At 44.4% G+C, this 27,691-nt stretch overlaps 1 protein-coding gene and 1 long non-coding RNA gene across 5 annotated transcripts; one reads left to right on the top strand and one right to left on the bottom strand.

The window, feature by feature from the left end:
* Positions 1–515: 515 nt before the first annotated feature.
* On the bottom strand, positions 516–21,259 carry LOC309437332. The gene is made up of 2 exons (XR_014183530.1): positions 20,986–21,259; positions 516–866 (listed from the first exon to the last, which is right to left on the bottom strand). It is a non-coding gene; the product is annotated as an uncharacterized lncRNA (long non-coding RNA).
* An 803-nt stretch (positions 21,260–22,062) lies between these two features.
* COX20 (cytochrome c oxidase assembly factor COX20) lies at positions 22,063–26,141 on the top strand. Of its 4 annotated transcripts, none has more exons than XM_082049320.1 (5): positions 22,063–22,297; positions 23,534–23,600; positions 24,463–24,561; positions 24,704–24,767; positions 25,345–26,141. In XM_082049320.1, exons 1-5 carry the CDS (start codon positions 22,265–22,267, stop codon positions 25,484–25,486), a joined length of 405 nt encoding a protein of 134 aa, XP_081905446.1. In that variant the 5' UTR covers positions 22,063–22,264; the 3' UTR covers positions 25,487–26,141. The 4 variants fall into 4 exon arrangements, with proteins under 4 accessions (XP_081905446.1, XP_081905448.1, XP_081905447.1 ...); XM_082049322.1 differs by having other exon boundaries at positions 22,076–22,297; positions 24,447–24,561; XM_082049323.1 differs by lacking the exon at positions 22,063–22,297 and adding an exon at positions 22,370–22,941 and having other exon boundaries at positions 24,447–24,561.
* The last annotated feature ends 1,550 nt before the right edge of the window (positions 26,142–27,691 follow it).

Here is a 27,691-nt window from a genome sequence, read left to right as displayed (position 1 = left end):
CTATGAATTACTGCCCAGTTGTGCATATCCGCACAAATTACAGAGAAATCCTAATTTATTTTCCCACAGTCTCTGTCTGTGGCATTAACTTTCTTGTCAGATGTAATGAAGAAAAACCTGAAAATTGCTTATGCACCTGCGTGTTTACACAGCAGAACCCACTAATCTGCACACATAATTATATCTGAAGGTAAGAGATATTATTTTCTAAAATACAGAAGTATGTTTGCTGGTAGATTATAATTAGAGCTAAATTATAATTAGTGATCAGAATATATAATGGAATGCCTTATTCTTGTTCACTTACCAAGAGAATTATTGGTTCTTCCAGTCATTAGTGTAAATTAGTGAGGTTCTCTTGTGCACATAAGGATACAGTAGCACAAACATGAGGGAGGTGAGCTTGTGTATTTTGAAAGACTTGCTGCCTTAAATTAAAAAAAAAAAAAGAAAAAAAACAAACATACCATCCGTAAACTGATCAGCTCACAAAGAAGCGTGCATTACTAGAAGTATAAATGATTCTTACAAGCTTTATTTTCAGTCTGTTGCTGGATTTTAGTTTTTCCATTAAGTGAAATACTGACTCTACAGTTTCTGCTGTTTAAAAGGAAAAAAAAATATCAGGAGGCAAAAATGCTTCATGTTATGGATGCTCCTAGCCACAGGTAGTCGGTGCCGCTGCGCCCTATGGGAAGGTGCAGTAGGCTGTATTGTAGTAAGAATTCTTATGATGGGCAACTCCAACTGGGGTTAGAAACAAGCAGAAGTTTTTCTGCCAGCGGTTGGGTTGGCTCCTTTGTCAGGCAGCCTCTACGTTTTCACTCATCGTCTGCGATGCAGTGTAGCTACAGAGGTGCTCAGTTCTGGGGAAAAAAGAAATCATTGAGACTCTTTCTGGAAAGATGGGATAATAGTAGAAGTCTCTTTAACTGTAGTTTGGTACGTGTTTTAATAATCTCTTCTGCCAAGTGGGAAATGCTTAAGACTGACAAGTCTACCGCTAATCACATTCTCTGGTCTCCAGAAGCTGGACATACTGACTCTCCCTGTCGAATGAATCTCTTGAATTTGAGTTCTCCTTTCATTTTTTTCCCTGTAGTGAAAATGAATATGGTGGTCTCCAGTCAGCTCTCAAGCATTACAGAACTGAATCTCGCGCTCGTGACAGCTGAGACAACAGGCCACAGGTTATTTTGTCTCTGCTGTGCAGCTGGGGAAGTAATGTGACTGAGTCTCTCGGCCAAGGCAGGTCCTTTATTTCAGCTCAGGGTTGAGGCCACTGATCTAGCAATGTACTGTAGCTTTTCCTAGGTTTTAGGGAAAATAAATAGAATGAATTTTCATTGCTACCTAACTTTTATGTACCAAAATCAGCTTTTTAGGCTTCTGATACATCCAGAGTGCTAGGTCACCAATCTCTACACCTTCATGACACACAACTGCAGCATGTACAATGCAAGAACGTGACAGATCACAGCACAGTTTTTATTTAGAAGTAAAACTAAGAATATTTTTTATAAAGCAGACTGGAAAGTTTGTAACAAAAACATTCATTTTATCGGTAGCTGTACAGGTGAAAATACTGTCTTATGCTCCTCTTCTTTGTTGGTGTTTCAAAACCATCCATTTGTAAACCCTGTGAGGAAAGTGACCCCTGAACCCTGAAGGCTGTTGGGTACTGAATCAAAGCAAGCGGTACTGTAACCTCAGCCGCAACTCAGCCTCCACTGGATGCCTCCGAGAAGTCACCCTGCCAGTGGTTACTCCGATTTGTTAGCAATAGAGCAAGTTACCTTTCACCAGCATTACTGCCAAGCAGGGATTACTTTAGTCTACTAACGACCACACTGTGCTAGGACTAGGACACTGCAAAATGCTGTGAGAAAGCTGGACACCTGTGGAGTCTATTCCATCAAAACGGGTAGAAAAATATCACTACTTCAGGGTTCTGCTCTGTTTACTTTCTCATTCTTGTTTAATTTTCTGTAAGGTAGTACTTTTGGTACGTATTACATTCTTTAACTCAAAGTTATTTTATTTAAATGCCATTTTCTGTTCAGCAAGCCAAAAAAAATCCAATGTACTGTCAGTGTGCACCAGTAACTTCAGAGTGGCTTGGTAAAAACATAGTTGCGTTACTTCTAAAATTTGCAATGCAATTCTGATCACTATTGATACATGGTCATTTTCACTGTTGGAAGTTGGTTACAAGCTGAATATTCACTGATGCATTTTTTGTAAACTTGTATTCAAGTTTACTGTACTACATAGTATTTGTATAAAATTCAAAGAATTTTGACTTTTGTTACCTGTACATGGCAACAAGTTGTCTAGCATCTGAAACTTAAATCCATCAGTTTATTAAAAATACTTTTATAAAAAAAGACGGTTGGCTGTGTGTGTTATTCCCTGGTACTTACAACTTGTTTTGTCAGTTCCACCCAAGCTGACCTTCACTTTTGGAAGATGCTTTCAAAGGATGTTAAGATGATCCAAGGGTTTCCTATAGTTAACCTGTAGGCTATTTTCTGACATGAGCCATGAGATGTGTGGGGTCTGTAATGTCTGTGCCTTTCCAGCTCCTTTGCACTGAGCGGAAGGACCCAGAGTGTGGTCAGGGACCGATGGCAACACCAACCTGAGCCACCACCCTGTGCTGTGCCCGTCCCGGTGGTGCTGATGGCGCCACAGCCCGGCGCTGGCCCAGGCTGGAGAAACTCCCCTGGATATTTTTTGAGGAACTTGTAACCTGTTGAAAGGAACTTGGCAACTTTGACAGAGCTCATCCATTTAAAACTGTGGATTCCAGATAAATTCACTTGTGGTGTCCGATGGCTAAGGGTGCCTGTCCACTTCTAGGAATGCAATCAATACACAGGAAGTATGGCATTGTTTGTTAACGGGTGAGTAGCTGAGTTTAACTGCACTGTTCTTGAAGAAAATAAAACAGTTTCAAATGAAATTTCATTTTCTAAACCAGTTACTTCAGGCATGCAGGGTTTATGTTGCAAATTTGTCATCAGAACAGCTTCTCAATAGGCAAAGCATTTTTACAGCTAAAGGCACCTTAGCCATATCACTCCCCATCAATAAATATTTTTTTTCACAGTGCTTCATATAATGCAATGAAAATGGCTATTGGGCAGATCCTGACTCTGATACCCTTTGGCTTGATCTAAATAAGATCATGAAAAAACTTCAACAACTTTTCAATGTAACCACGTGTCAGGGAAGCCCATGGTGTTGCTTTGAGAAAGCAGCTGTACTCCACCAGTAAATGTGATTCCTGCTGGCCTGGAGTAGGAATCCCATATTTCTCATATCATCTGTCCTCTAAAATTAGCGTATCTCAAACTAAACCAGGATCTAGTGATAAAGAAATGTAAGATTCCTACACTGGCACAGTTTTAGCTTGCTCTGGGGATGGTAGAGGGGCTACATCTATCTGGTTCTCCTTAGAGAGGGGCATTACTGCCACCAGACCAGCGCTACATCCCTGCACCTCTGAGCAGCCACCCAGGACATGCAGAGCTAAGGTAACAGCGCTCCTTCCACAGGTGGAATGTGGGTGGCTGGTGGATCTTGTGCTGTTCTCAAAGTGATGTGTCAGTCCCAAAATCCTCAACGCAGAAAGCTGCTGCGCTTGCCTGTTACCTGCTTTGCTGCTTCTAGCCTGTGCAGTTGTGTGAAAGGAGAGAAATTGGTGTCTTCTGAGTGAAACCAATGAAGGGGAAAGAGAGGGGCTTCACGTGGCTGTTTAAGCTCATGGGTTTCAACTCCAGGATTTCCTTCCAGGCAGCCTTTTTTCACCTCATCTCCTTTCACCTCCACACAGCCTGAAACAAGACATTCAAATAGTGGACTCCAAGAAGCCTCGACTGTGTTGCTGAACCGTTCCTGCAAGGGCTGACTGTGGCTTGGGAAGAAGGTTCGGAGGGGTTCAAGCCATCTCAGAGGAGAAAAGCCTTTCCCGCAGCCACAATGCGGGCCTCATCTTCTGCCCCAGCGACTGTGGGGCAGCAGGGTGGGGGGCTCAAACACACCTGTGGGGTTTGGGTCTGGTCCCAGTGACAGTGGTGAATACAGGTATTCCTTTACAGAGAGATAATTGATGTGAATCAGACATCCCCACCAAACAGGGCACAGGCAAGTTTTTATCAGGCTCTAGCGAAACGTGACCAACCTCCACAGCCAGCAAGAGACAAGGGGGAGGAGGAGCCCCTCTGTTCCCTGTGTGTGCCTGAGTGACACGGCAAATGCGGTTTTGGCTGCTTCCCTGACATTTCCCAGGTCTGAATAGTCATTAATGCTGGCTCAAGCAAAGCCCAGCTTTCCTCCAAGAGTAAGAATAAAGCTCCATTAAACCCACCTAATGACAACACAAATCATGCAAACAGAAAACGGCTTGTGTTCCCTACTCGGGCTTCTGAGGCTTGCAGGTTTTGTTCTGGTTTTCCCATTCCTAATTTGCCTGTGGGAAAAGCTGCCTCCCCCCAGCCCTCACAGCGCAGGCACACAATAGCTGCTTGTCTTTTGCCTGGAAGGAACTGCTGAGCCTTTAAATAGCTGGAATTTAGTTTATTTTTCTTCTGTACTTCAGCTCATTCATTACTCCAGTCATAGCATCCTAAAAGTGTGGATTTCCAGGAGCACTGGAATTTCCTTTCCTCCTTTTTTTTTAATTTTTCCCCCTAAAAAGATACTCTACATCTAAAATTTTGTGCACCAGCCCCTTGATAGAGTCACTAACTAATCCTGCAGTGAAGCATCAGTGTCCAACAAATTAATTCACATGCCATTAAGCAAATATGATCTGAGTAGTGAGGACTAGCAAGAGCTGATGGCAATGTAGTCAGCTCAAATGCAACTGTAAAGGTCAATTATTTTTTTAATCTCAGACTTGGAAAGCTTACCAGAAGCGCTAAACGAGAACCGATGATAACTGAGGTGACCGATTGAGCCAAGGCTGCTTGGGCCAGCTCTGACCTCCAGCACTCTGGAGTTGAGGGCAGAGAAGCACCTCAGGGAGTTCCCCAGCTTCTGAGGATGCTCTCACCTCTGCAATTGCTTTCTTTGAGCTGCTTTGCCCTTCCAGGAGCCTGGTGGCTTCTGTGCATGGTAGGAGGTTTAGAGGAAGGACAGTCTCCCTGGCCCAGATCACTGCCTCTGCCCTGCGGCTCCCTGCACCAACGCGCCTAATTGTTGGTGCTGATATTGCTGAGGTTGTCTTCAAATGAGGAAAACAAGGCTCTAATACTAAATATACTGACATGTAACTATTTATTGATAATATAATAATACTGAAGAATTAAACCGAGTACAAACAGGAATCTGCTCAGAGCTAGACTACACACCTTCCCGGTCCCAGCCTGTGGCATAACATATATGTAGCACATCCAGAGCCATCAGCTCCTCAGCGTCACCTTTTTCTCCCTCACGCTGTCCTCTACAGATGTTTAACTTCTTAAATGGTTTCTGAGGACCTGCCTTTTACCTGCAGACCAGGTAACCCTATTGGTCATCACACTCTTCCCTGACTGTGTCATGAACTAATCTATACTTCTTCTTCCTTATCTTTTGAGGAGGTTTACTTAGAATGTCTTTAAGAAGCAGCAACCCCCCAGAAACAGGTTCTTGTTTAATGTCCACCAGTGGCGGCCTTTGCAGCATATACCTGGTAGCCTGGAAAAGCTCCACTTCACCCCTCCTTGCAGTCTCCGAGGTGACTTTCTGCCATCTTTCCAAGCTAGCTGTTGCCTTTAAGCTGTCTGCAAACTGGAGAAAAGTGCTGAAATAGGTTACTTTTCAGCTGATCACCTTCATAAAATTTAATCTTTCAGTTTCATAGGAAAAAAAAACACCCTAACAGTGCACTTCTAGTGATTGTCAGCTTGATTTTGAGAAGCTAGCCTTTGAGAAACATTAGGCAGCTGGAGAGGCCAAAGTAAAGTAAACTGCTGGCTGCAGGGATGGGAGAGCTCAGCCACCATGGGGCTAAAGGACAAACTCAAGTCACCTCCCGTGGGCACAGGGACTGGGCTTAGGAGAACGCAGGTGTCCTAAAGCACATTTAGGTCCAGCAGACGGACAAAGGAGAGGTCACGGGCAGAAAGGCTGAGATGGTGGAGTGGCTGCTCTGCCCCGACGTGCAGAGAGGGCCTGGCCACCAAGGCCATCCAAAGTGGTCGCTGCTCTTTGCTGGGTTTAAGATCTTACCTTCAAGGCTAAAGTCTAAAAAACACCCAGAGAAAGAGCATCTCATCAAAACCATGTTGCTGAAAGCTCAAGGAAGTCCACAATCCAATAACCTGGTGCCAAGTGCTGATTCTCCTGATACAAGTCAAAGCCTTGCTTATGGCAATGCCACAAGTCATCCTATGGCTGGTCCCAAGCAAGCATCCACTTGGCACAGCCACATTTCCTGCAGGAGGAACAGTGCTTGGACACCTCAGCCATTGCCCCCAAGGAGAGAGCAGCTGTCTGCTCCCTCTTCTTGCCCATCCCTTCACAGTGTGTGGCTGGAAAAGAGCACTTTTCAGGCAGAACAGCTCAACAAGGATGCAGCATGAGCACAAACTGATGCTCGTGCTGTTCGTTCAGCTTCGCTCTCCAAAGCCTCAAAAGGCACAACGGTGCATTTGCACCTAGTGCGTTTATACAGAAACAGGTAACATAACTTCAACCTGGAGATAGGAGCTGACAAGACTTAAACAGAGCAGATATTTCTGGTGATAATAGTTAGGAAGAATACCAAGAATATTGGTAAATTAAGTGCAATACATATAGGACTGGTATTTTAAATATACTTGTTTAACAAGTTAACTTATAGAAGCATGCTAGGAGCAGTGGAATGAGTGAACAAAACAGGGCACGTGAGCGGGCAAGGGGTCCAAAAAGAAAGTGGCATGTGTACAGGCAGAGCTAACCACAAATCCTCCCATCACTGCTGGGGCCTGGGAACGCTACCGGAGCGGGAGGAGAGGGCGAAGACATCTCCAGACCTTTCCTCCCTCTGCCCTCCTCCCCTGGCTGCAGGACAAGCTGCCCAGACAGGCAGGATCAGCCAGGAAAGGCACCGCACACCGGCTGCTGCTGGTGGAACAGGCTGAAGCCTCTCTGGGCCTGGGCTTGCACACCTGACAGCAACAAGCAATGCAAGTGCACCGGCCAGGGAAGGACAAGCAGGTCAGCCGTCTTCCTTCCTGTATGTGCTGAAAGTCATTTCTTGGTTTCCATGGAAACCAGCTGCTGCAGAAATTATATTATGAAAATGACTTCCAAGATTAAAGCTAACAGATTTGCTTTGCTCTAATGAGTGTGAAGGGACTCATCACTGTATTGCCCTGCGTGCGGTTTCAGAGAAGTTGCAAGTACCCCTGAGATACCCCATCGGCAGTGAGGGCAGTATCGCCTGCCCTGTGTCACTGAGAGCCACAGTCACACACCCCAGGCAGGGGAGAGGAGGAGGAGGAAGAGGAGGAGGAGGAAGGAGCAGGGACTTCCAAGTCCCACCAGCTCTCTGCAGGTGGGTACAGCTCACACCAGTACAAGAGGACACGCTGTTGCCATCTCTGAGGGCTGAAATCTACTGTTTGCCCTGAAAACGCAAGCCAGCAGAGGCCGCAGCAGAGATGTGTGATGGCATGGTGAGGTCTCCAAGAGGCTGCAAGGAGACTGCACCGCAGCACCTTGAGCAGAAAGGAGCAAGGCAGCAACGGCGGGTTAGAGAGAAGGGCAGTCGCTGTGAGACTGCCTGTCCCTCTCACCCAGATACTGAACAAGGGACACTTGATTCAGTGTCTGCTTTCATATTTGACACGGACACCAAGTGGTCAAAAATCAGCCTTGTATGAAAATGAAGTTTGGATAGGCGAACTCTTATGTAAGTTGCTCTCAGAAATACACGTGTTATTGAATAAACCAAAGTCATGCCTCACAGAGAAGCTCCGTAGCAACAAAGCACACCAGTGTTTGATGGAATAATTGGCAGAAAAACAAGCAGAACTTTAAAAGCTTAACTCTCCCTACACATTATTAATTACTCAATCAAATTGCATTTGGAAAGAGTCCATAAGAATATAAAGAGGCATTCAGTCTAACAAGAGAAATGTCAGAGCCCCGGTTAGGTAGGATGGTGGAGGCCTGTGGTTAATGCTCAGAACTGGTGGTGTGAAGACGAGCTGTGGCCACCCCCACAGCAGGGACACGCAGGTCCTGTGAGAGGTGGCAGAGCCCTGTGCCTGTTCAACTTAATGCAGCGCCAGCACCTGCAGGTAATCACCTCAGTGGACAAACAGCCTTCCTAATGGCCAATAAGCAGGCAAATCAGAGAAAACATCTGGAAACAGATGCTATCAGGGTGAAATTCATTTTTAGTATGTGTTTTGATGTTTCTAGAAGATGCTCCAATATTTTACAAAAATGTAATCAAGAATACAGAAATGCTGAAGGCAGCCAAATCAGACATCAAATATTTTTGTTCAAGTCCTGCAAATGACAATTAATCATAGCACTAACAGCCAAGTGTTTGTTATTGAAAAGTCCCCATACTCCTTGGTGCAGTGAAGCTACATGATCTTGGAAGCTTCCCATTAATATTTTTCTACATCTCTGCTGCAAAATCCACTCAAAATTACTATAATGGATTACCCATGACTCTATTTCTGGAGGGACTCCCACAGCAAGGCTCTACAAAACTTGAGGATGCAAAATCAGAAATTCTGGAGCAATCTGCACTCTGTTGTGGTGGGTTTCATCTCCTTATGCAGTGTTAAAGCGCTGCTACGCAGGCCTCGGGAATATAAACACTAATTACTGTAGCCATGTAACAGAAGTCATAAAGAACTTTACAGTACAACTAACAAGCAATTAGATGCTAAATTAAGAAGCAGAACATTATGGTCTCTAGTCCATCAAAGGAGGAACAACGCCCCTCAGAAGACAGATATGGTATTTTATGGAAGAAACTAGTAGTTCTGAAGTCTAACTGTGGCATTTGAAGATACATGGTATGAACAGATACGTGGTATTGCCAATGACTTGATTTTGCATGTATGCTTAGCCTCTCAACAAAGCAATTAGCTGAAAAGAACATGATGGTCACTCCATAGGTGAGGACAGCAAAAGAAGAATGCATTTTATGATGTTCAAGGCAGTGATTAAATGTACAGAGAGCTGTGCCTTGTCTTCTTCAGAGTCAAGCTGCTGCTCAGACAGAGCGTGACTCAGTTGCCCACACATTGGCATTGGGTCCCTCTTGGTTTAGCCAGTCAAACGTAAGGTACTTTTCCAGCTGATTTATTACCGTCATGGGAGTAGTGGAACTCACACATACTTGAAAGAACTTGCTCAGCATGGACAGGATTTGCAGGATTGAGTAAGCTCTCCATCATGTGGCATTTCCCAAACTTCTTTCTGAACCTTCCTCCCAGCTCACGTCAGAAGAAGCTCAGATGCTCTTTGGAGCCTTGCCAGGGAAGGCAGAGGCTGATGTGAGGGAATTAGCTTTCCAGCCTACTGTCCTTCTGAATGAGCAATTTGTCTCAAAGTACTCCACCTCCTCTAAAAGCCTCTCACCCACACAGGTGGCATTCCTTGAGAGAACAGTCACTCACCTGGTGAGCTTGCAAAGAGCATGGCTTCATGCTCCAGATGGTCCAGCCATGGCTTAGAACTTAGAAACCACCAGGAAAAACATGGAGCCAGGATGTTGTCTAAATGGTTAGGGAGAATGGAGTCATGAGATGGGTCCCATAGTAAATACAAGCCTTGGACACCAATCAGAGAAGACAGGTTTTGCATCAAGCCAAGGATTTAGAGAGGAAACTGATGTAGAGAAGGCAAGGCAGGAACCTGGACAGAAAACAAGAGGGACTCAAGGAAACCCCAGAGAAAAGGATATCTGCCTTGTAAGGACCCACTGAGTTGAGGTTAGATTTGTTTTCAAAATCCTCTTTATTCCATCTTACAGTGTAGTTTAAAGAGTTGTGTTGTTGGATTTAATTGCTTTTCTATCCTAATAAAATAACCTTGGGCAGCCACATGAGGAAAAGTGGAGAACAGGTCAACTCAGCACGGGCTGACATCCCAGCACGGGCAGCAGTCCCGGCTGCTCAGGGAGGTCAGTCCTTATGTTCCCCTTTGATGTCACAGCCTCTAGCTGCCCCTGAGACAGTCACACCCTCAGATGGGATATGAACGCTCATGTCTGACTCCCAGATTGTTCAGCTGGTCTTTCTTACCTCTGTTCAGCCAAACACACCAACTTTCAAACCTGTTTTCAGTCTAGACTTTACTTGACCCACAGTCTCTATGAGAGCGGACACAGTGAGTGTCAAAATTGGTTCCCAGTGTTCCCTTTCAATAGCAGCACAGGAAGTACAGGAAGATAACCCATCAGCCTTGTAAAGAGCATCATGTGCAATTTGTTAACTGAAAATTGTCTGAGGCAATTTAGAAATCAAATTTGATCACACAATGGTAACTGAACTCTCAGTTTTATCACCAGAGCAAGGACTTTGGACGGTGGCACGGAACATTTTCTCTGTAGCTTTCTCTTCCAACACCAAGGTGTTCTTTCAGTTCACTGATACTGCCGTGCAGCTGCTGTCCTATAGCAGTGAGACTCGAGCATCCTAAGCAATGTGAGAAGAAACTGGGGCTGACAACCAGTATTGCTGCTGGCAAGTCAGGCAAATGACGCATATGAAATCCATGTATCCTGATTCCATGATAAAACAATTTCATGCATCCTGAAATCTGTGATAAAACAATGGAGGGATTCTATTTTGTTATTTTTTTAATCTGACTCATGCATTCACTTCCTCTGTCTGAGGGCAACATGTAGGTGAGAACAATTTTATTTCCAGTAACTTGGAATTTTCCCCCAGATGGAACTTCCTTGGTCAGCACGTACTGGCAAATAGAGTGGGGAATTTCAAATACGGGTTTAGAACTGTTTCTGAAGCAGGATAGGACCTTCAAAAAGGCAATGCAATTGAGCATTTCTGAACCAACCAACTAAGCCTGGAATAAGAGTGTTACCTTCTAACCATGGAAGATCAATGATGAGATCTGTAGGAGGTGCTCAGCACTGCCGGGATGAGTGAGAACAGCATGGTGGCACTGAGAAGTCTTTGTGATGTTCAAACACTTTCACTGACCCACTTCTGTAAATACATGTCTGACCTTTGCCTAGAGCTGCACAACTTCCAAGTATTTGTATTCTTTGGGGGACCTGAAAGGGGGCAGAGAACATGGTCCAAGGGTTGCTGATGGCCTCTTCTGACCCTGGATTACACGGCTACTCTTTGAACAGCTGTTCTGAACCTTCCCATGGAAGACAGAGGTGAAGATACCTGAATGACTCAGTGCTTTTTCCTGAAGGAGACAAAGTTTCTGGGAAAGAAGAGGTCTGTCTGTCAGGACCCTACTGGGAAGGGAGGACAGGGTATCTACCATGGTGAAGCTAGCAGTGGAAGGATAGGTGATCTCTCATGTGAGCTGCAATGGGTCAAAGAGAGAGAAAGCTTTTGAACATGTAGGGGGAGAAGAAGGTTTCTTTGCTGAGAACATTCCTGAGAAGGTTCTGTCAAACGTTCCAGGGCAGGAGCCACCAGCTTCACCCTCTGCCTCTCTAACCTTTATCAAATTTCCCATTTGTGGCTATTGCTTTCAGAGCCTTTATCAACTTTCCCTCCAATCACCCCATTTCCCACCAACTCCTTTTAATGGAGCATTTAAGCAAACCATGCACCAGTTCCTTCCCCTTTGCTGTCAGCGCTTCACAAAGCAGCATACAAGCAGGCTTCCACCACTGCTTCCTCCTGGGCAGAATGTACAAGCCAGCCTGGCTACCTCCTTCTCTCTAACAGGCCAGTCTACCCAAGGCTGGTGAGGGCAGGTTACCCAGAGCTCTAGAGAAAGGTGGCATGGTTCCTCAGGGCTTTCAAGATGGTAGTCAAAGCCCCCAGCCAGGTGGTCACACAAGGAAAATCAGAAAGGACACAACCAGCCAGCGAGGATGGGATGGTGGATCACAAGTAAACAGGAGAAGCATCTTCCTTCCTCACAAAGGTCATGCACATCAGCAATTCAGAGACTGTTGGGAAGACAGACTCTGCTGGTTGTCCAGGGTCCACCCTTTCTCAGGGACATGGCTAAATAAACACAGTGCATGTGGGAAGGCCTCCACAGTGCATGTGGGAAGGCCAGAGGTAAATGCAGCACTAGCTTTTTCACCGTGCACAGGGGCATGGTCCTGTGACCCAGGGATGCAAAGCAGTGTGTGGCATCCTACCTGATGTCAAGGGGCACCCAAACACCAAAAATGATGCAGCCTCTGCTCGTAGATGTGGTGCTTGTGTCCTTGCTGATTCATGGCTGGAGTTAGGAAGGTGTGAAAGTCATGAATTCTTCCAGTGAAGCCTATTGTGTTTCATAATTCACATGAAGTGAATCACCCAGACATATACCTCACCCTACTGATCCAGTCTCGTTGCACTGAATCACTTTCTAACACAAACACGGCTCCACTAGCACAGAGATCCCCAGGAATGAGCAAAGCTGTAGCAAATGCCAGGCTTGGAAGGTGAAGGGGAGACCAACAAAGCAGCCAGCAGCACCTTCCCATGAGAGAGGGGGACAGTCACAGCTGCTCTCTGTGGATCTACAAACCCAACCAGACCTCACCTCTTGGAGCTCCTCCAGCTACGCTGCTCACAGGTCCCCGCAAGCAGCCCCCATCAGCCCGACTCACAACAGGAGCCACACAAGGTGTGGTGCCCATCCTCCAAATCACAGCTGTCCCAGATGTTTTACTTGCTCTGGTAAGATTTGTCAGCTGAACATGAAGGCAGGTTGCACCAACAGGATAATATATTGGTACTAAGAATCAAATAAACAACATTTAATGTTCCTTTCACATCAGGATTTTGTAGAAGCATTTGTTTGCAATGCTGACTTGAAAGTGTACATATGCAAGAAGGACGCTAGAAGCAGAAAGGATTTGTGTGCGATTTTCGTCTAAGTCCATACTTCCTACACAATTTTGGACAAAATGACATCTCAGGATCTCTTCCAGCCCTATTTTTCCTGAGTTTATAGTGCTATTAAATATGGTAACTTCATTGTTATTAGGATAGAGGTCAAATAACAATTTCTTATATTTCTGGACAAGAAAACAGGTTATATTTTTTTAATTTACTGATGCTATTTTGCACTGATTATATTATATTTTAACACTTGTCAAAATACACAGTGTCTGTACTCTGACCTCTTTTTTCCCCCAAAATCATACTAGTAACCTCAATAAATCTGAAGTTATCAATAAGTGTTAGGGATCTGGAGAGCTTAGTGCTTTGGTGAAATACCAGTGTATGTCTGTTAAAATGGATTCTAGAAACTTCCCAGAAACTGAGATGTACTAATTGTGAAAAAAATAGATTTAACCAAAATTTATATAACTTCACAGATTCCAGACAGTTTGTTGCTGATACATCTTTAAAATTAACTAAAACCAGTCCATATGTCATTCTTTGTAATAACAGATTGAAATTGTATAAGAATGTGGAATGAACTGAGAAAGCAGGACTCTTGTGGATAACAATAATATTAAAAAATAGCACTTTTCTCTACTGAAGTCTGCACCATTTTTTGGTAATTATCTGTCTTAGCTCTGGATTTGAAATCACAGTCACTTAAAAGCCCAGTGACGGGTGACAGATTGTTCTTAGCAGACACACCCCTAAGGAGCTGATGGTTACTGAGGTTTAAATAAAATCAAAATGTTTAAATTCTACTCCTCTAAGTGCACAGCAGCTCCGCATTTTTTGGAGAAAGACCTAATAAATGAAAAGGTGAGGGTCTGGAGACTGTTCCATTATTTGACTTAAAAATAACAGCATAATGCATGAAGTTCTTCTTAGGGACTGGTCTTTTGCCACAAATTCTCTGAGCAGATAATTATTCCAGTTATAGATAAGAATTTAAAGAGACCTCTAATACGTTCCAAATAAATCTGATGCTTGCCTGTCATTAGGTTGGGGAAAACAAACAAACAAACAAACAAAACAAAACCCAAAAACACAGACACACAAAACCCCCATAACAGAACTTTGAACAGCATGCATTTTTTAACATTCATTACAAGTTACAAGCATTTAAAAAAGATGAGAGATTTAAGACAAACTGCTGTATCACAATGATCACCTTGATCAACGACTTTAAAGTACCCTCACAGGAGATAAACAAATGTAAAAAGGAAAACATAAAATATGGGAACATACATATCACTCCCAAGCGTGAGGACAAGGTGCAAATCAGATGGAACCAATACTATTATTCAGAATTATACTATCTTAAGCTTAGGTTAAGCACTCTGAAGGACCATTCATCAAAACAAGCGCTCCTTTCCCTTCCTCACTTTGGAAATGGCCCCTCTCTGAGGCACAGGGTTGGGTGAAGCTGCTTGTTGAAGGTTCCTGCCAACACCGCCTTCCCTGGGGCTGCAAGAATAACTCACCAGCTACCTCTGGCTGCTGTTAGGCTACTTTAGCTTTAGCAGACCAGAAAACCTATCTATTAGACATCAATTATATCCAGCTCTCTAAGAATTTTAAACAGTTTGCAAGTGAGGTAATTAAGCACACATTTACCTTCTGCTCTCATTCCTGCAGACGTACTGAGAAGGCACCAGTCTGACATCCTGGGAAAATAAAACTATCAGCATGGGAGAATGTATGGGAATATAAAACTACCAGTATAAAGAAAGAAAACCTTTTGCATAGATCAGCAGGCACTGAATAGATGCCCACACCCAGGAGGTCTGCAACTGAATTTAGGGGGCAGACAGCTGTTTCACCAGTGAGGATGATGGCACTGGGCCTTGCACTAAGCTCCCAATGCCTTCCCCCGCAGCACCACTGTGCACTTGCAGGGGGACAACAATGACCAGCTCTGTGCAGAGGCTGCACACAGATCTCCAAGTCTACCCATAGAGTCCCTACTGTTTTCCAAAACCTCAGACCACAGCTTCTGCCTCTCACCACGTTCTGCTGGTCTTGCATCAGGTGCTCTGTAGAGCTATTTTGTAGATACAAGTGACTTTAGCCCAGCACCTGCTTCAGGCAGGAAACTAGAATCCTCCAAAATCACAGCCTGACAGAAGGTCCCAGCCTTAGTAGCCAGTCACCAACAGACTGATCAGCTTTGAGGCCAGGTCACAGCGTGGCAGCAGGAAAGGAGAAAAAAATACTGGATCCGAGAACACCAGCAACAAGGTACAAAGTGTGCTTAATCTCTGATCCTTCTCAAAAAGCAACAAAAACCACATCACATACAGAAATATTTATATGCTAAACTAACACTCTCAGTGTGCAAGACACCAAGTCATTCTTGTCACGAAATGAGAAAAACCTTGAATTCTTGCCAGGGAACCTAGACACCACAGTGGGACACCTGAGGTGCCTGCAAATCTGCAACAACTGTTTGGAAATAATCTTGACTTTTATCTCAAATCTCAGCCTAGCAGACTGGCTGTTTCTTATGAGATCCTCTGAAGCCAGAAGGTTGCCTTCCTTTGCCCCTCACCAAAGCTAAGCTACTTTGTATAGGAGATCCTGTCCTAGAATACGGAAACCAGCCTTTGCAGCATGACAAAGAAACATACCCTGACTTCTCTGAATCCCTTGATGTATTTTGGATGGTGGCTGTCTCAGGAGCATACTGCTAGCTCCAGAGGAACAAAACACCTTGCACCTGGCAGGGTACCAACAGTCATGTCACCAGACAAGGTGCTCCTTGAAAGTGACCCCTCTTTCCCTGTATGCTGCTAATTATACATCTACTTTAGCGGCACATTGCATGCAAAATGCATTGTCAAAGTGGCTCCTGGCAAACCACTTCTCTCCTACCCTTCAGTTCAGTGATATCATTATATTATATCACTGTCTATGTTAAAAACAAACCAGTTGTCCAGGCCATAGCCCATTAATGCAATAAGAAGGTTCTTTTCCTTCCCTAAGCTATAACCTAATCTTGGCAAAAATGCAAGAGCCACAGTGAGTAATGCAAAAAGTTAATTTAGCTGGTCTTGGGTATATGGGGGAAAGTGTGAAGACAGGAGAAGCAACCCACGACATTTCCTCAGAATACCCCTGCAGCCTCCAGCAACTTGTGCTCAGGGAATTCTTGTGCCTGAGAGGGTGCCTGAGCATTTAATAGCCTTCAGTAGATTTTACTTATTTTCCTCTATGAGTTATCTAGTTCTGTTTTGCTGTTTAAATAGCTTATTTCTAAATAAATTTCTTACAGGCACAAGCCTATTCAATTTGTTATGAATTCTTAGAAACCACATCCCAAAAGAAACAATTGCCATACAAATATCTTATTAGTTCTAGTCTTCAGTTTTCCCTCAGGAATTAATAAAGATTAAGCCTGACACATCCATATGACAGATGTGGAATGTGATGCTCAGAGTTCATAATAACCCTCCTCCAAACTGTTTGTGATAGAAACCTCAGGACAGCTAATGCATTTTGAAAAATTAAGATGTGAAATGAAAGAGGAACTGTTAAAAGAAACTTAGATAAACATGTCAGGAATGAAATGGGCCTAAGTAAACTAGCTCTGAGGCAAGAGAAGAGTTCCCTTCCACACTCGTGTTTCTATAACTCTGTGGTTACTAGGTCATCTTTATTTAGATTTGTTTCAGAAACAGCATATATCTCCTGATGTCTTCAATATCAGAAAAGAAGTTCTACATCTTACAAAGTTGCAACTTAAAAAAAGGGACCAAAAAATTGCAGAAATAAATACTACCATAATCTGCTTTAAGTGGATTACAGTGATGTACAAGAAGGCTTAGTGTCTGTCAGTATTTGCCATTAACACATTTAAGACATGCTTTACAGACACAGTAAGTAATTTACATTATATGAAAAATTTTGGTTAATTAAGAAAACCTCCATTCTACTTTTAGTCAGAAGCATCCGTAAGTCCAGTTGCTACTAGTTAGCCATTAAATTCTACATGTAGTTCTACATCTAACAGTACAGCAATTACAACCGTTATGTTTCATATAAGCCTCCTTTTTTAATATAAACCCCTCTTTCTTTTTTAATCAGGTGCCTGAATGAGATAAACAGATTAAAAGATCTGGCAGAAGAAATAAAGCCACCAGAAGCCTGCCCTTGTTTCCTTGGCTTTTAGAGGAGAACGTTGAATTAACATCTCTTAGGTGTTGCAGCTGAAAAGATCATTTGTACAGGCAGTCAGCAATGAGTTAGGCAAAGCCAACCTACAGAACCAATCAGCGAAGCCAACACAGAATAAAACTGTCTTGCAGTTGAAATTTAATTTGTATTAGCATTAATGCTGAGGGGGGAAAAAATATATATTTTTTTAAATTAAACTGTGCAAGTGTGGTTACCGACTGCCTTGGCAACAGCAGCCTGCACACACTCCTTGTGCCTGCTCCGTCCCCACAAGGGTGGCTACTCCCACATAACCTACTGCACAGGATCTCTACAGTTGAAATAAATATTTACCATAACAAAGCTATCAAAATGTGTAACTCCCACACATTTGCATCCAATAACATACTGTCCTCCTCCTGAAGGACAAACACCCTCATGACAATGGAGGATGAGTGGAATAACCATCTTCTTCACAGCTTCTGGCAATTCTAAGTACCCCTTGCTTTAATGGCTTATGAAATGGCATGTGGTCACCACAGGCAACTGCTTGACTCCTATTTAAGTACCTTCAAGGCAGCCATGATGACAGATAAAAAGTCCTGCTGGACATCTCTAAACTTTGTCTTAAGGTATGCTTTAACTACTAGCTCAGGAAGCTGAAGGCTTGCTACCTCCCAAGCAAGACATGCAACACAGCGACTTATTTGGGCACTTGATCTAAATCCACACTGCTCTCAAAAGCCACTGCGTTTCTCTGCTCACAAGGGCCGGGAAACAGCTTTTTGTGTAGTGATAATTTTCAGCTGGCAGAGCTGGTGGTCCAAAGAAGAAGGCAGGATTGCACAGCAAAGAAGAAGGAGGCCTGGACCACCTCTAGTGTCCACAGCCCATTTTGGAACAGTTTAAGCTACACGTGGAGCCGAACAGCAAAGCAGAGAGTGGTTTGATACCAACGGGTAGAGCAGCTGCCATTTGCCACTAACAACTGCTACGGACAGCCTGGGAGAACCGTCGCAAGCTGCCTGGGCAAGGCGTGCAGCTCTGAGGGGGATGCTAAATTCATCTCACTGAAGGTTAGATATCTGAAGGGTCTATGGTAGCCATCAACCTAAAGTGGTTATCACTCATAGCACCTATTAAAGGTATGCCTTAGGACAGGCTGTCACATCTTTTGCAAGTGCTTGCTTCTCCACAGGGCTGTATCAACAGCTTATGGTACAGGAATAACTTAGATGACCAAGAGGTGCTAAAGGTAGGAAGTTCCAGGTTTGTGTGATGGCTTCCTTCTTCTAAGGAGCACAGCCCAGGTTATTTCGGAAGATCCTTGTATCCTGTTCAGACCCCTCAAGGAAGTCCTCTCGGGGATGAAGGAAATAAGCACCAGAGAAGTCAGTAAGCCAGGTTCTTGTCTGCACAGTGTGACGCGAGTGCCTTTGGTCCACTGCCCCGTGTTCTGTACACACTGGTCTCTCTCTCACTGCTGGACTGACAAGAGTTTTGCCTCGCCTGACCTTCAAACACAGAGGTGAAGAGTGATCGGACAGAACAAGGATTGCTGCCAAAGACCAATCCAAACCACTCCCAAGCCGGCAATTTCAGGGTGGAGTGGAGAAGCATGCAGCTCCACAGCAAAAGACACTACCCCTTATTGATCAACACTAATAAAAATAAGGACTGCATAAATACAGGGAAAATTCGGACTGCTGAGAACAAGTGTCAGCCAGCATGCTCTGATGGATAAAATTAAGGATGCAGAGGCAGCTTCTCTCCAGGGTCTCCAGCTCCAGATGATGTCGTTAAGGGAAGAGATACTTTTCTCTGACCCCTTTAGGGTCAGAAAACCAAGGCAGCAATCCCAAACGCATACACAAAGTGCCCCAGCTTCCAGAATCGAGTAGTGTCTCTGCCAGTGGAAGAAGGTGCGTAGGGCAGGGCTCTTGCTCAGCCACGTTCCCCACAGGACTCGCTGGCTGGGTACAACAGAAGATGCTCTGGGAGGTGCCCCTGCTGGGCCAGCTCTGCCAAGGCTTTAACCACAAGGTTGGTCCAGCCCTTGTAGCGAATCATGCTGGCACCTTTATTTGAATCCAGGATGTGAGAAAGAACACCCTGCTTCCCGAGCCTTCAGAACATGTCAGGAAAAAAGCATCAGAAGCACAAGGCCCATGCTTCAGGAGCCCTGCCCTCCTTGAGAGCCAGAGGACATGTCCCCATGCCCTGCACACCCCAACGCCTCAGGTCGCTACGGGCACAAAGGGAGGCGAGTGCTCACCCCAAGCCACCCCAAAGCATGGAGCCAGCCGCCCCTCCCCTGAGAAGCTGCAGAGGCTCCAGCTCAGGTGTCTTCACTGATGTCAAGCACTGTCCACAGCCCTCTGCCTACTTTTTAACTCCAGGAAGGGTCATAGGTCCTCATTTCAGAGCAACTTCTAGAACAGAAGCAGCAGAACTATGACGTGCAGCAGTAAAGCAGATTGATGACTGACTAACAAAGAGAGGGAAACAAAACTAGAACGTTACATTTCCTGCCAATAGATATTAACTTGTGTGACTTGGATATTTTCAAAAAGGACAAGTTATGTGCAGCACTAAGAGGAAAACCACACGCTTGTCCTTAGCCTGTTCTCGACCATCAGATGGGAGATGCTCTGTGTGTTTCACTCTCCAGCACCTTCATCCTAAAAACAATTCCCTGTTTCACAGCAAGAAAGACCCTTCTGTTCTTCTCCTTCAGAACTGGAACTTCTGCAGGCCACGCCACCTCAGCAGCAGTAAAAGCTGTGTCTATTTGTCACCACTGTCGCCTTGTTAATCTCAGACATACTAGCATGCTCTTGTGATTTCTTACTGTATTCCTCAATGTTTGTCATTGCTTAATAAAATGCAATTATTTTTTTAAACCAAATAAGATAAAAACATACATTACCAACTCTTCCAAGAAGGGGTTATGCCAATAATTTTCTTTTACACACATTGTAGAGAGTATCCTATGTTTGCAGCACTACATAAATAATACCCATCAGCTTTAAAAAGGCTAAACTGCTTACAACTAAAGCAACATTTACTATTATTTTTAGAACAGAGAGTAAATGTATTGAGTCAGTGTGTTCCATGAATTTTGAGCATTGCCTGCAAAGTTCACAAAGACAAAACAATGATAGATTTGGGACTGCTGAGAAGCACTGAGACTTTGTTTCTAAGCCATCAGAGATTTAAAATAGTTTATACAAATGTACAGTAGCGCTTTTCAAGTAGTGATATGTGAAAATCGGTTACGTGTAAAAGTGCATTGTTTCCAAAATCCACAAAACACCTAATAACAGAGAGAAAACTCAAATTGGCTTGACTTTCAGTGTGTGAAAAAGACATTTTTATTCAGCACAGGATTAAAAAAAACAAAAACAAAAAACCAAACAACAAACCAAACACCACCACCAAAAACCACTAAACAAACAAAAAACCAAAACCCAACATCGACAATAATATTAAACAAAGCCTGAAGAGAGACACTATTTTTTAAATCAAAGAGCAATACTACACATTTCTTGTTATACTTCATTGCTAAGATGGAAAAGGTCCTAAATTGAACTAACCACATAATTCACTACTTAGCAGATACAGACTTCTTGACTTCCTGCAAAATGTAGGTTTACAGTGTCTTGCAGATCTATAAAACTCTGTCCTACGTTGCTGAGCACTATTTACCCATCCAGACATTACTACATGTACAATTACATATCTAGTGCATAATTTCCAGTACATCTCCCTGATTGAGCACCGGACTTACCCTTACTGAACCCACTAGGTATTTTGTCTCATTCAGCTGTGTATGTCTCACACTAGGTCATTTTCAAGGGCACTTCTTTCGAAACAGAACTTCCTAAACCAAACAATTCTTCCTCCACCTCCTTCGCCCTGCCACCAGGGTGCCTTTCGCCCAGTAGCACACTGCCGCTTTTCCTCATCCCATTCCAGCACTCCGGATTGTTTCATGCCCACACTGGAAACAACTTCTCCCCACATCTACGCAGCTGGGCTATCTACACCCCGTGAAGGCTCCCAAAAACGCCTTCTCCCACTGGGTGCTACTCACTGAGCCTGTTTACGGCTCCTACTCCCGTTATTACTCGTTTGAACAGCTCAGCTCAAGCAGGCTGGGGCCTAGGCCACCAGGCGGCCAGGCCGCGGCTGGGCCTCTCTTCGAGGATTTATGGTACCACACGGAGGAGGGCGCTGCCATTACACCCGCGCTGAGCACGGCGTTCTGCGGCAAGGCCCCAGAAGGCCACACGGAGGCATATATGCCTGTAATACACAAAGCCTTTCCCTTTCTACTTATTTACTGCACAGAAAGAGAAAAATCTCATGCTGGAAAAAAAAAAAAGCTTCTCCAAGAACAGTATTTGTGCTCTCAGGCATTCTGGATAAGCGCGTCCATTAACTATATTTGGACAAATACATGAAAAAGTTTAAAACAAATACAAGGGCCGAGCATACGAGTGACGCGGCACCGGCCCGGCAGGGTGCCAGGGCCGCCTCTCTCACAGCAGCGAACTGTACAGCGGAGCCGCACGGCCGGCGAGGCGCCTGCGTGGCGCCGGGCCCTCACAGCGCTGCCGACGAGCACGGCGGCGGGCGGCGGGCAGCGGCGGGCAGGCTGCCCGGGCCCGGGTGCCGCCGCGGCCCCTGCGCGGCGCAGCGTACCGCAGCGCTGCAAACAGGCCGCCGCGCGCGCCACGCGGAGGCGCGCGCCTGCAGCGTGAGGGAGGGGGAGGAGCGGGCTGGGCGCCAGCGCCGCTCGCCCTGCCCCCTCCCCGCGTGCGCGCGCGCGGCCCGCGCCGTGACCCATTTCACCGAACAAAGGATTTTGCTGGAATCTCAGCGCTGCACCTAAAATGGCGCCGGCGCGCTCGCCCGCCCCGCCCCCCTCGCGGGCACCATAGAGATGGGGCGGGCCAGAGCGGATAGAGCGGCCTCTCCATGTGCCTTCTCTAGGCCGCCGTAGTCCGGTGTCGCTGGTGCGCGGTGGGGGAGGGGGCGCGGGCCGGGTGAGGCGCTGTCACATCATGGCGGGCGAGGGCGACTCTGAGCCGAGGAAGGTAATGGAGGATGGGGGGGCAGGCGGTGAGGGGCTTTTCCCGCCCCGCGAGCGACCGCAGCCAGTCCCCCTCCCCGGGGCGCTGCCCAGCCCCTGGCACGCACCCCCGGCCCGCGGGAGGGAGCCGTGCCCGCCCCGACCCACCCGGGCGGCGGGGCAGCCCCGGAGCGGCGGCCGAGAGGCGGCGCCGGTGGATGGCGGCGCCGCGTCTGCGATCCCCGCGGGCGCAGGGGGCCGGCGGTGCGTGGGGCCTGTCACCAGCCGCTTCAGTGGAGCGCGGCGGGAGGAGGAGGAGGAGGCTGAGGCAGAGGCCGGCGGGGCTGTGCCGGCTCCCAGCGCCTCAGGGCCCGCGCGGGCACGGGCGCAGCCGGCGCCGGGGACACGAGGGGTTGTCGCAGACCCGCCCCGCTGGTTTTGCTGCGGAGGGAACAATTAGGGAACAATGCGCGGAAACCGATGACAGAACCGAGGCTCTCCGGGGCCCAGGGTGTGGGGAGCGGAGGGGGTCTGTGTTTGCTTTTCCACAGACCCCTCCGCAGGGCTCCCTCTTGGTGGGTGGAACGCCGTCATGACACTTGAGCCTTGGTAACGCCAGGAGTTAGCAATGGTTAGAGTCATAACGAAGGATTTCAAGTGTAGCAACAGGTGAAATACTATTTTAAAAGGACGCATCATGCTGCACGGATGTAGCAAAGATACCTTCTTAGCCAACAACAGCAACCTATCAAGTGACTTCTTCCATGTGAGAGTACTTGAAATTACTCATTAGGAGACTAGAACAACATAGAGCAAACCCTTTTTGTCTCATTTGTACACAGGGATTATGTGGAAACAGCTGATGGTCATCCATAGGGCACGTAGATAAAATTATTGAGGGGATTTCCATACTTGCATACAAATCCAGCTGTTGCCAGATGCTTGTCGGTCCTGTTACCACAGTCAGACATGACTTGTCTCGCAGGGTTGTCGGCCCTCCACAAATAGTTGAATATAGTACTCCATCCTCAGAATCTACTTTGTCCAAGTAACTAGCTTTACAAAAAAATGAAACCATTTAAAAATCTTTCAAGATTTTAGTTGTGCAGTTGCACACATGATATTTAATGGTCTAAGGATTTAAACACAATAGAATGAAAACAAATTCTCACACCATCCCTAACAAAAGAATTAATAGCAGAAAGATGTGCAGATGTTACTACAGTGCCGTCGCCTTAACCCTGACCCATGTCATCCTCAGGCCTTTTTGTTGCAGTTTCTGACTCCTGCTTGTGGTGCCAATGTGGATTTGCAAGGATGTTTGTCAGGTGGGAAATAGGAGTTGTAGTCAAGTTAAAAGACTTGGGTTATGCAGAACTCAGTGTCGGCATCCCTGAGATGAAAAATATATTTGCCAGTTCACAGTTGGGTTTATGAATGCCACATGTAATTCTCATTTGAAAAATAAATAGAAAACTGATAGATGTAAGCTAGGGTAGATTATAAATGTGAGAGTATGAAATAATTTGAATATTTTTTACCAGTAAGTTCATTTAAAAACTTACATGCCATATATAGAAGAATTGCTGTCTACAGCCCCTGCCTATATGTAGGATTAGGTTAAAAATTACTGGTTTATAAAAGTTTTATTCAATGTTCTGTATAAGGTTTTCTACTACATGTACAATCTCCAGTATTCAGGTTTGGTTGGTTGATTGGTTTGGTTTTGTTTTAAGCACATTTGCCTTTTCAGATATTAAAATTATGTGGCATAACTAACTGCACAATTGATTGTAACCTTCCCTGTTTGTTGTGATGTATGTTGTTTTTGAAGAAAGATCTCGGATTCTTAAGGCTTTTCTACCTCTTTTCGAGAGTGTAAGGGGAAAAAATGAAATACTTTTTCTGTAATACTCAGTAGAAAGGATGGATCAGCAGGTTTGTACAATACAATGTCTCCTGTATCAATAGTTAACACTTCCAAAACTATTCCTGATACAGCTGTGCATGTTCAGTTTTGTTCAGAGATAACACTGAAAGTAGGAAATCCTCGAGTGTTTATTTTTGACTCTTGAGATAATAAGTCAATTTTACAATGGAGTTGGCATCATAGACTTCTACAAAAGCAATTTAAAACATCTATAGTGTGTGGTTTTGGTTTTTTTTTCTTACAGTCCTTTAAACTCCTAGGATTTCTCGATGTTCAAAGTGTCCCGTGTGCACGAGAATCAGTTCTCTATGGCTCCCTGGGATCTTTAGTTGTGGGTCTTGGACATTTTTTAGCAACTAGTAAGTACTTATTTCTTCTGGGTTTTGTATATTTATTTGCAATGAAAAAATAGTTCCTTTTTGCTGTTATGTCTTACTAATAATGGGAAGTCATCCAGTGTTTTTTCTCTAATTTTTTGGAGGATTTCTGTTTTTCTTTCAGGTAGAGTTAGAAGATCATGTGACTTTGCAGTTGGTGGCTTTATTTGCACAATGTTAGGATACTGGTATGTAAAACACTTCTTGAGTTTTGACAGACACGTGTTGGCTGCTTTGTACAACATGATCCCTGTGTGACCTTTCACACTGCTTTTGAAGCTCCATTAAAAAATTGCCTAGCAAAGCGTCCTCTTCCTTCTCCCTGAAGTATTTCTTTTTTTAAAAGGAAGCAATTTCAGTGCATTTGGATCTTTGTTATTTTTTTTAGCGTGCTATTCTTTCTTGAATCCTAAGAGATCGAACCACCCAGTTATTTCCGTCTTTCTTAATTACTCTGTTTTTCCTTCACATATGACATCCTTCTGTCCTAATTATAAAGGCAGTGTACTAAATGGTCATGAAATTAAGATCCAAATTAGAGAAATTAGCATTTTCCCTTGGACTTTCATATCCTGCTGCTCAGTGGCTACATAAAGTTTGCCTTAAAGGAATAGCGGTTACCCTGGTATTTCCATTATGCATCATTTCGTAATGAATTTCACTAGGATTATTACGCGTGGTTTCAACTGGTTGAACAACTCTTGATTTGATCCTGTCATTCATATAAAGCAGGGAATCATGTTTTCTTTTCATCCCCTCCTCTAGGTTTTACTGCAGGTACAATTTGGCCCAACAGAGGATCCGGCAAAGAATGCTGAAAGAAGGAATGAGAAACAAGATTTTATTTGAAGGCAGTTCTCTTGATCCAGAAAGAAAACAAACTGGCAATGAAAGGAGCGATTCATAGTCTGCTATAGAGGAATCTGTGTGCTAATACAGCTTTGGGAGAAGGTGCTCCAGAAATGGCAGTCTTGCCTGTAAATGCGTGAGGTGCCTAAGACTGGTAAATCATGGTGGTTTTCCTAGCAAATCCAAGCAAGAAGCCCATAATGAATCTGTTAAGTCAGGATACAAGCCTTTCTTTGTTTCATATATGTGTGTATGTATGTATATGACTCTGTCCACAGACAGGAATGACCTCCTGTTAAACATTTGGGAGCTGGTGTGTTCTGTTACAGGGTCTCAGAGGATTAATGATGTGTTTTGGGACTGCTTTACTTTCCATTATAAACAGAATCATAGAGTGTTGGTGGTTTGTTTTTTTTTTTTTTTTAGCAAAGTTGTAATTACATCTCATTTAAATACAGGAAAATATTTTAATCAGCTGTTCTCTGAGTAAGTGTATCCTTCAGTGCTACTGTTAGTTGTGCTGTTTGTAAAACAGGAAGATGTAGACAGCAGGTGAAGGCTTTGCTTTTGCAAGGTAGGTGATATCAGTAGCCTTTGTGTCAGGGAATAGCTGCAGGATAACTTCAGATCATTTATATACACTGTGAAGATGAAGGATTTCCATTTTCATTCTGTCTGTGTAAAACTAAGAATAAAATCACACTTCAGAAGCAGTCTAAGCTATGTAAGCTTTTTACTTGAGTAAAAACCTTTTATTTAAGACATTTCCTTACAATCGGTGGAATATTAATTTACATTATTTGTAAGTAGCAACAGTCAGTAGTTTTTTTAAAAGGCATGTTCTACTTGTTTACTTCACTGTACATTTTCAGTTAAAAGAAGGATCACTATATAATTTGAAGGAAACCATCTTATTTGGAAACATAGCGTTAGATCTAATTGCATATTGGTAAAAGGATGAGTGATGGCATAATATTTCTTGCTTGTTTCCATCTACACCAATGACACAAAGTGTTTACTTTCTTTTACAAAAGGATTTCTAGTGTATGATGCTGTAAGCTCTTTTGGTCTAAAGGCATTGATTGAGCAAATTCCTCTCCCCCTACCCTGTACTTATCTGAGAGAGTTTGCAATGTTGTTAACTCAGGTAGGTGTGGGTAAGTTTGGGAATCCAGAGGTAAACAGCAGCATTGCTCTACTTATTTAATTTGGAAATATACATTGAAGTACTAAACAAACATGCTGTTTACACTAAGATGATGAAACGTTTACCCTCTGTGGATTAGGGTCTTCCAAGAAGAGAACAAACCTGTATACTCCATTACCTTTTTTCCTCTATTCCTCGTGTTTCTTCTGGAGGAAACAATAAAGATAAATTTTATGGAGGACATGCAATTCAATAGTTTATATAAACTTGAGATAGAGCAATGAACCACTTTCTGCCGTCACTGCAAAATCTAAACTGGGAAGTTAACCAGTAGCTCACTCTTAATTCAGAAAAGAAGAACATTTCCCTTGGTTCTGTGCTGGGGGGTGAGGGGGAGGGAAGCTCATTCCCTAGGGATGGGCAGGAGGTGCTGCCTCGCAAAGCCCTGAGAGCAGCAGTGGGAAACTGAGCCAGCCCCAAAGCAGGGCTTAGCAAGCTCCTATTTTAATACACAGTTGAGTTCTTTCCTATCTGACCTAAGAAAAGACACTGCAGCTTAAGCAGGGGGTCTTTTGGTTGCGAGGTCAGAGTTCAGCTGGGGAGTTAGGAAACAAAAGCACACAGATGATAATTTACTCTTCAGCAATGAGCAGTGGCAGAGAAAAGAATGCTGTTTTGTACTGACAGGAAAGGCGTTAGCATGCGTGTTAAGGGCATCCTTCAAAATGTGTAAGTGCTGTGAGTAGTCAAGAAAAAAGCAGAAGCATCATGGTACTGTGTAAATTAAAAAACCTAGGGAAAACTGCAGCGTTGGATCCTCTCTGGTGTTAATTCGTGTTGGTTTTAAGCTACTGCATTTGAGGATATTGGCTCAATAGCAGCTTAACTACAGTATTAGCAATTCTGGCCAGTAACTATGAAATTCTAGATGTATCCGCATTGTGTAGATAACCCATCCAATCCTGCTGCTGCCTCACTGGGCAAAATGTAACACGAGTATGCCAGATGTTAACAGAAAAGTGGGGAAAGAGGCAATATGCAGGCAGGCTGGCTGACATGTTTGAGCTTCACTGTCTAGTAAAAGGTGAGGTGGAACTGAGCTAACCAAAAGTCAGA

The sequence above is a fragment of the Streptopelia decaocto genome (genome assembly GCF_964273445.1).
Source record: "Streptopelia decaocto genome assembly, chromosome: 3".
Taxonomy (NCBI): domain Eukaryota; kingdom Metazoa; phylum Chordata; class Aves; order Columbiformes; family Columbidae; genus Streptopelia; species Streptopelia decaocto.
The sequence above is the reverse complement of the archived record's forward strand: the minus strand, read 5'-3'. Positions and strand labels throughout refer to the sequence as shown.

Bases quoted from the DNA above. Each gene is read 5' to 3' on its own strand.
- COX20 (XM_082049320.1), top strand. From the start codon at position 22,265: ATGGCGGGCGAGGGCGACTCTGAGCCGAGGAAG. The intron at 23,601-24,462 runs GTGGGAAATAGG...TTAAACTCCTAG, and splicing joins TTTGCAAGGATGTTTGTCAG to GATTTCTCGATGTTCAAAGT. The intron at 24,562-24,703 runs GTAAGTACTTAT...TTTTTCTTTCAG, and splicing joins TGGACATTTTTTAGCAACTA to GTAGAGTTAGAAGATCATGT.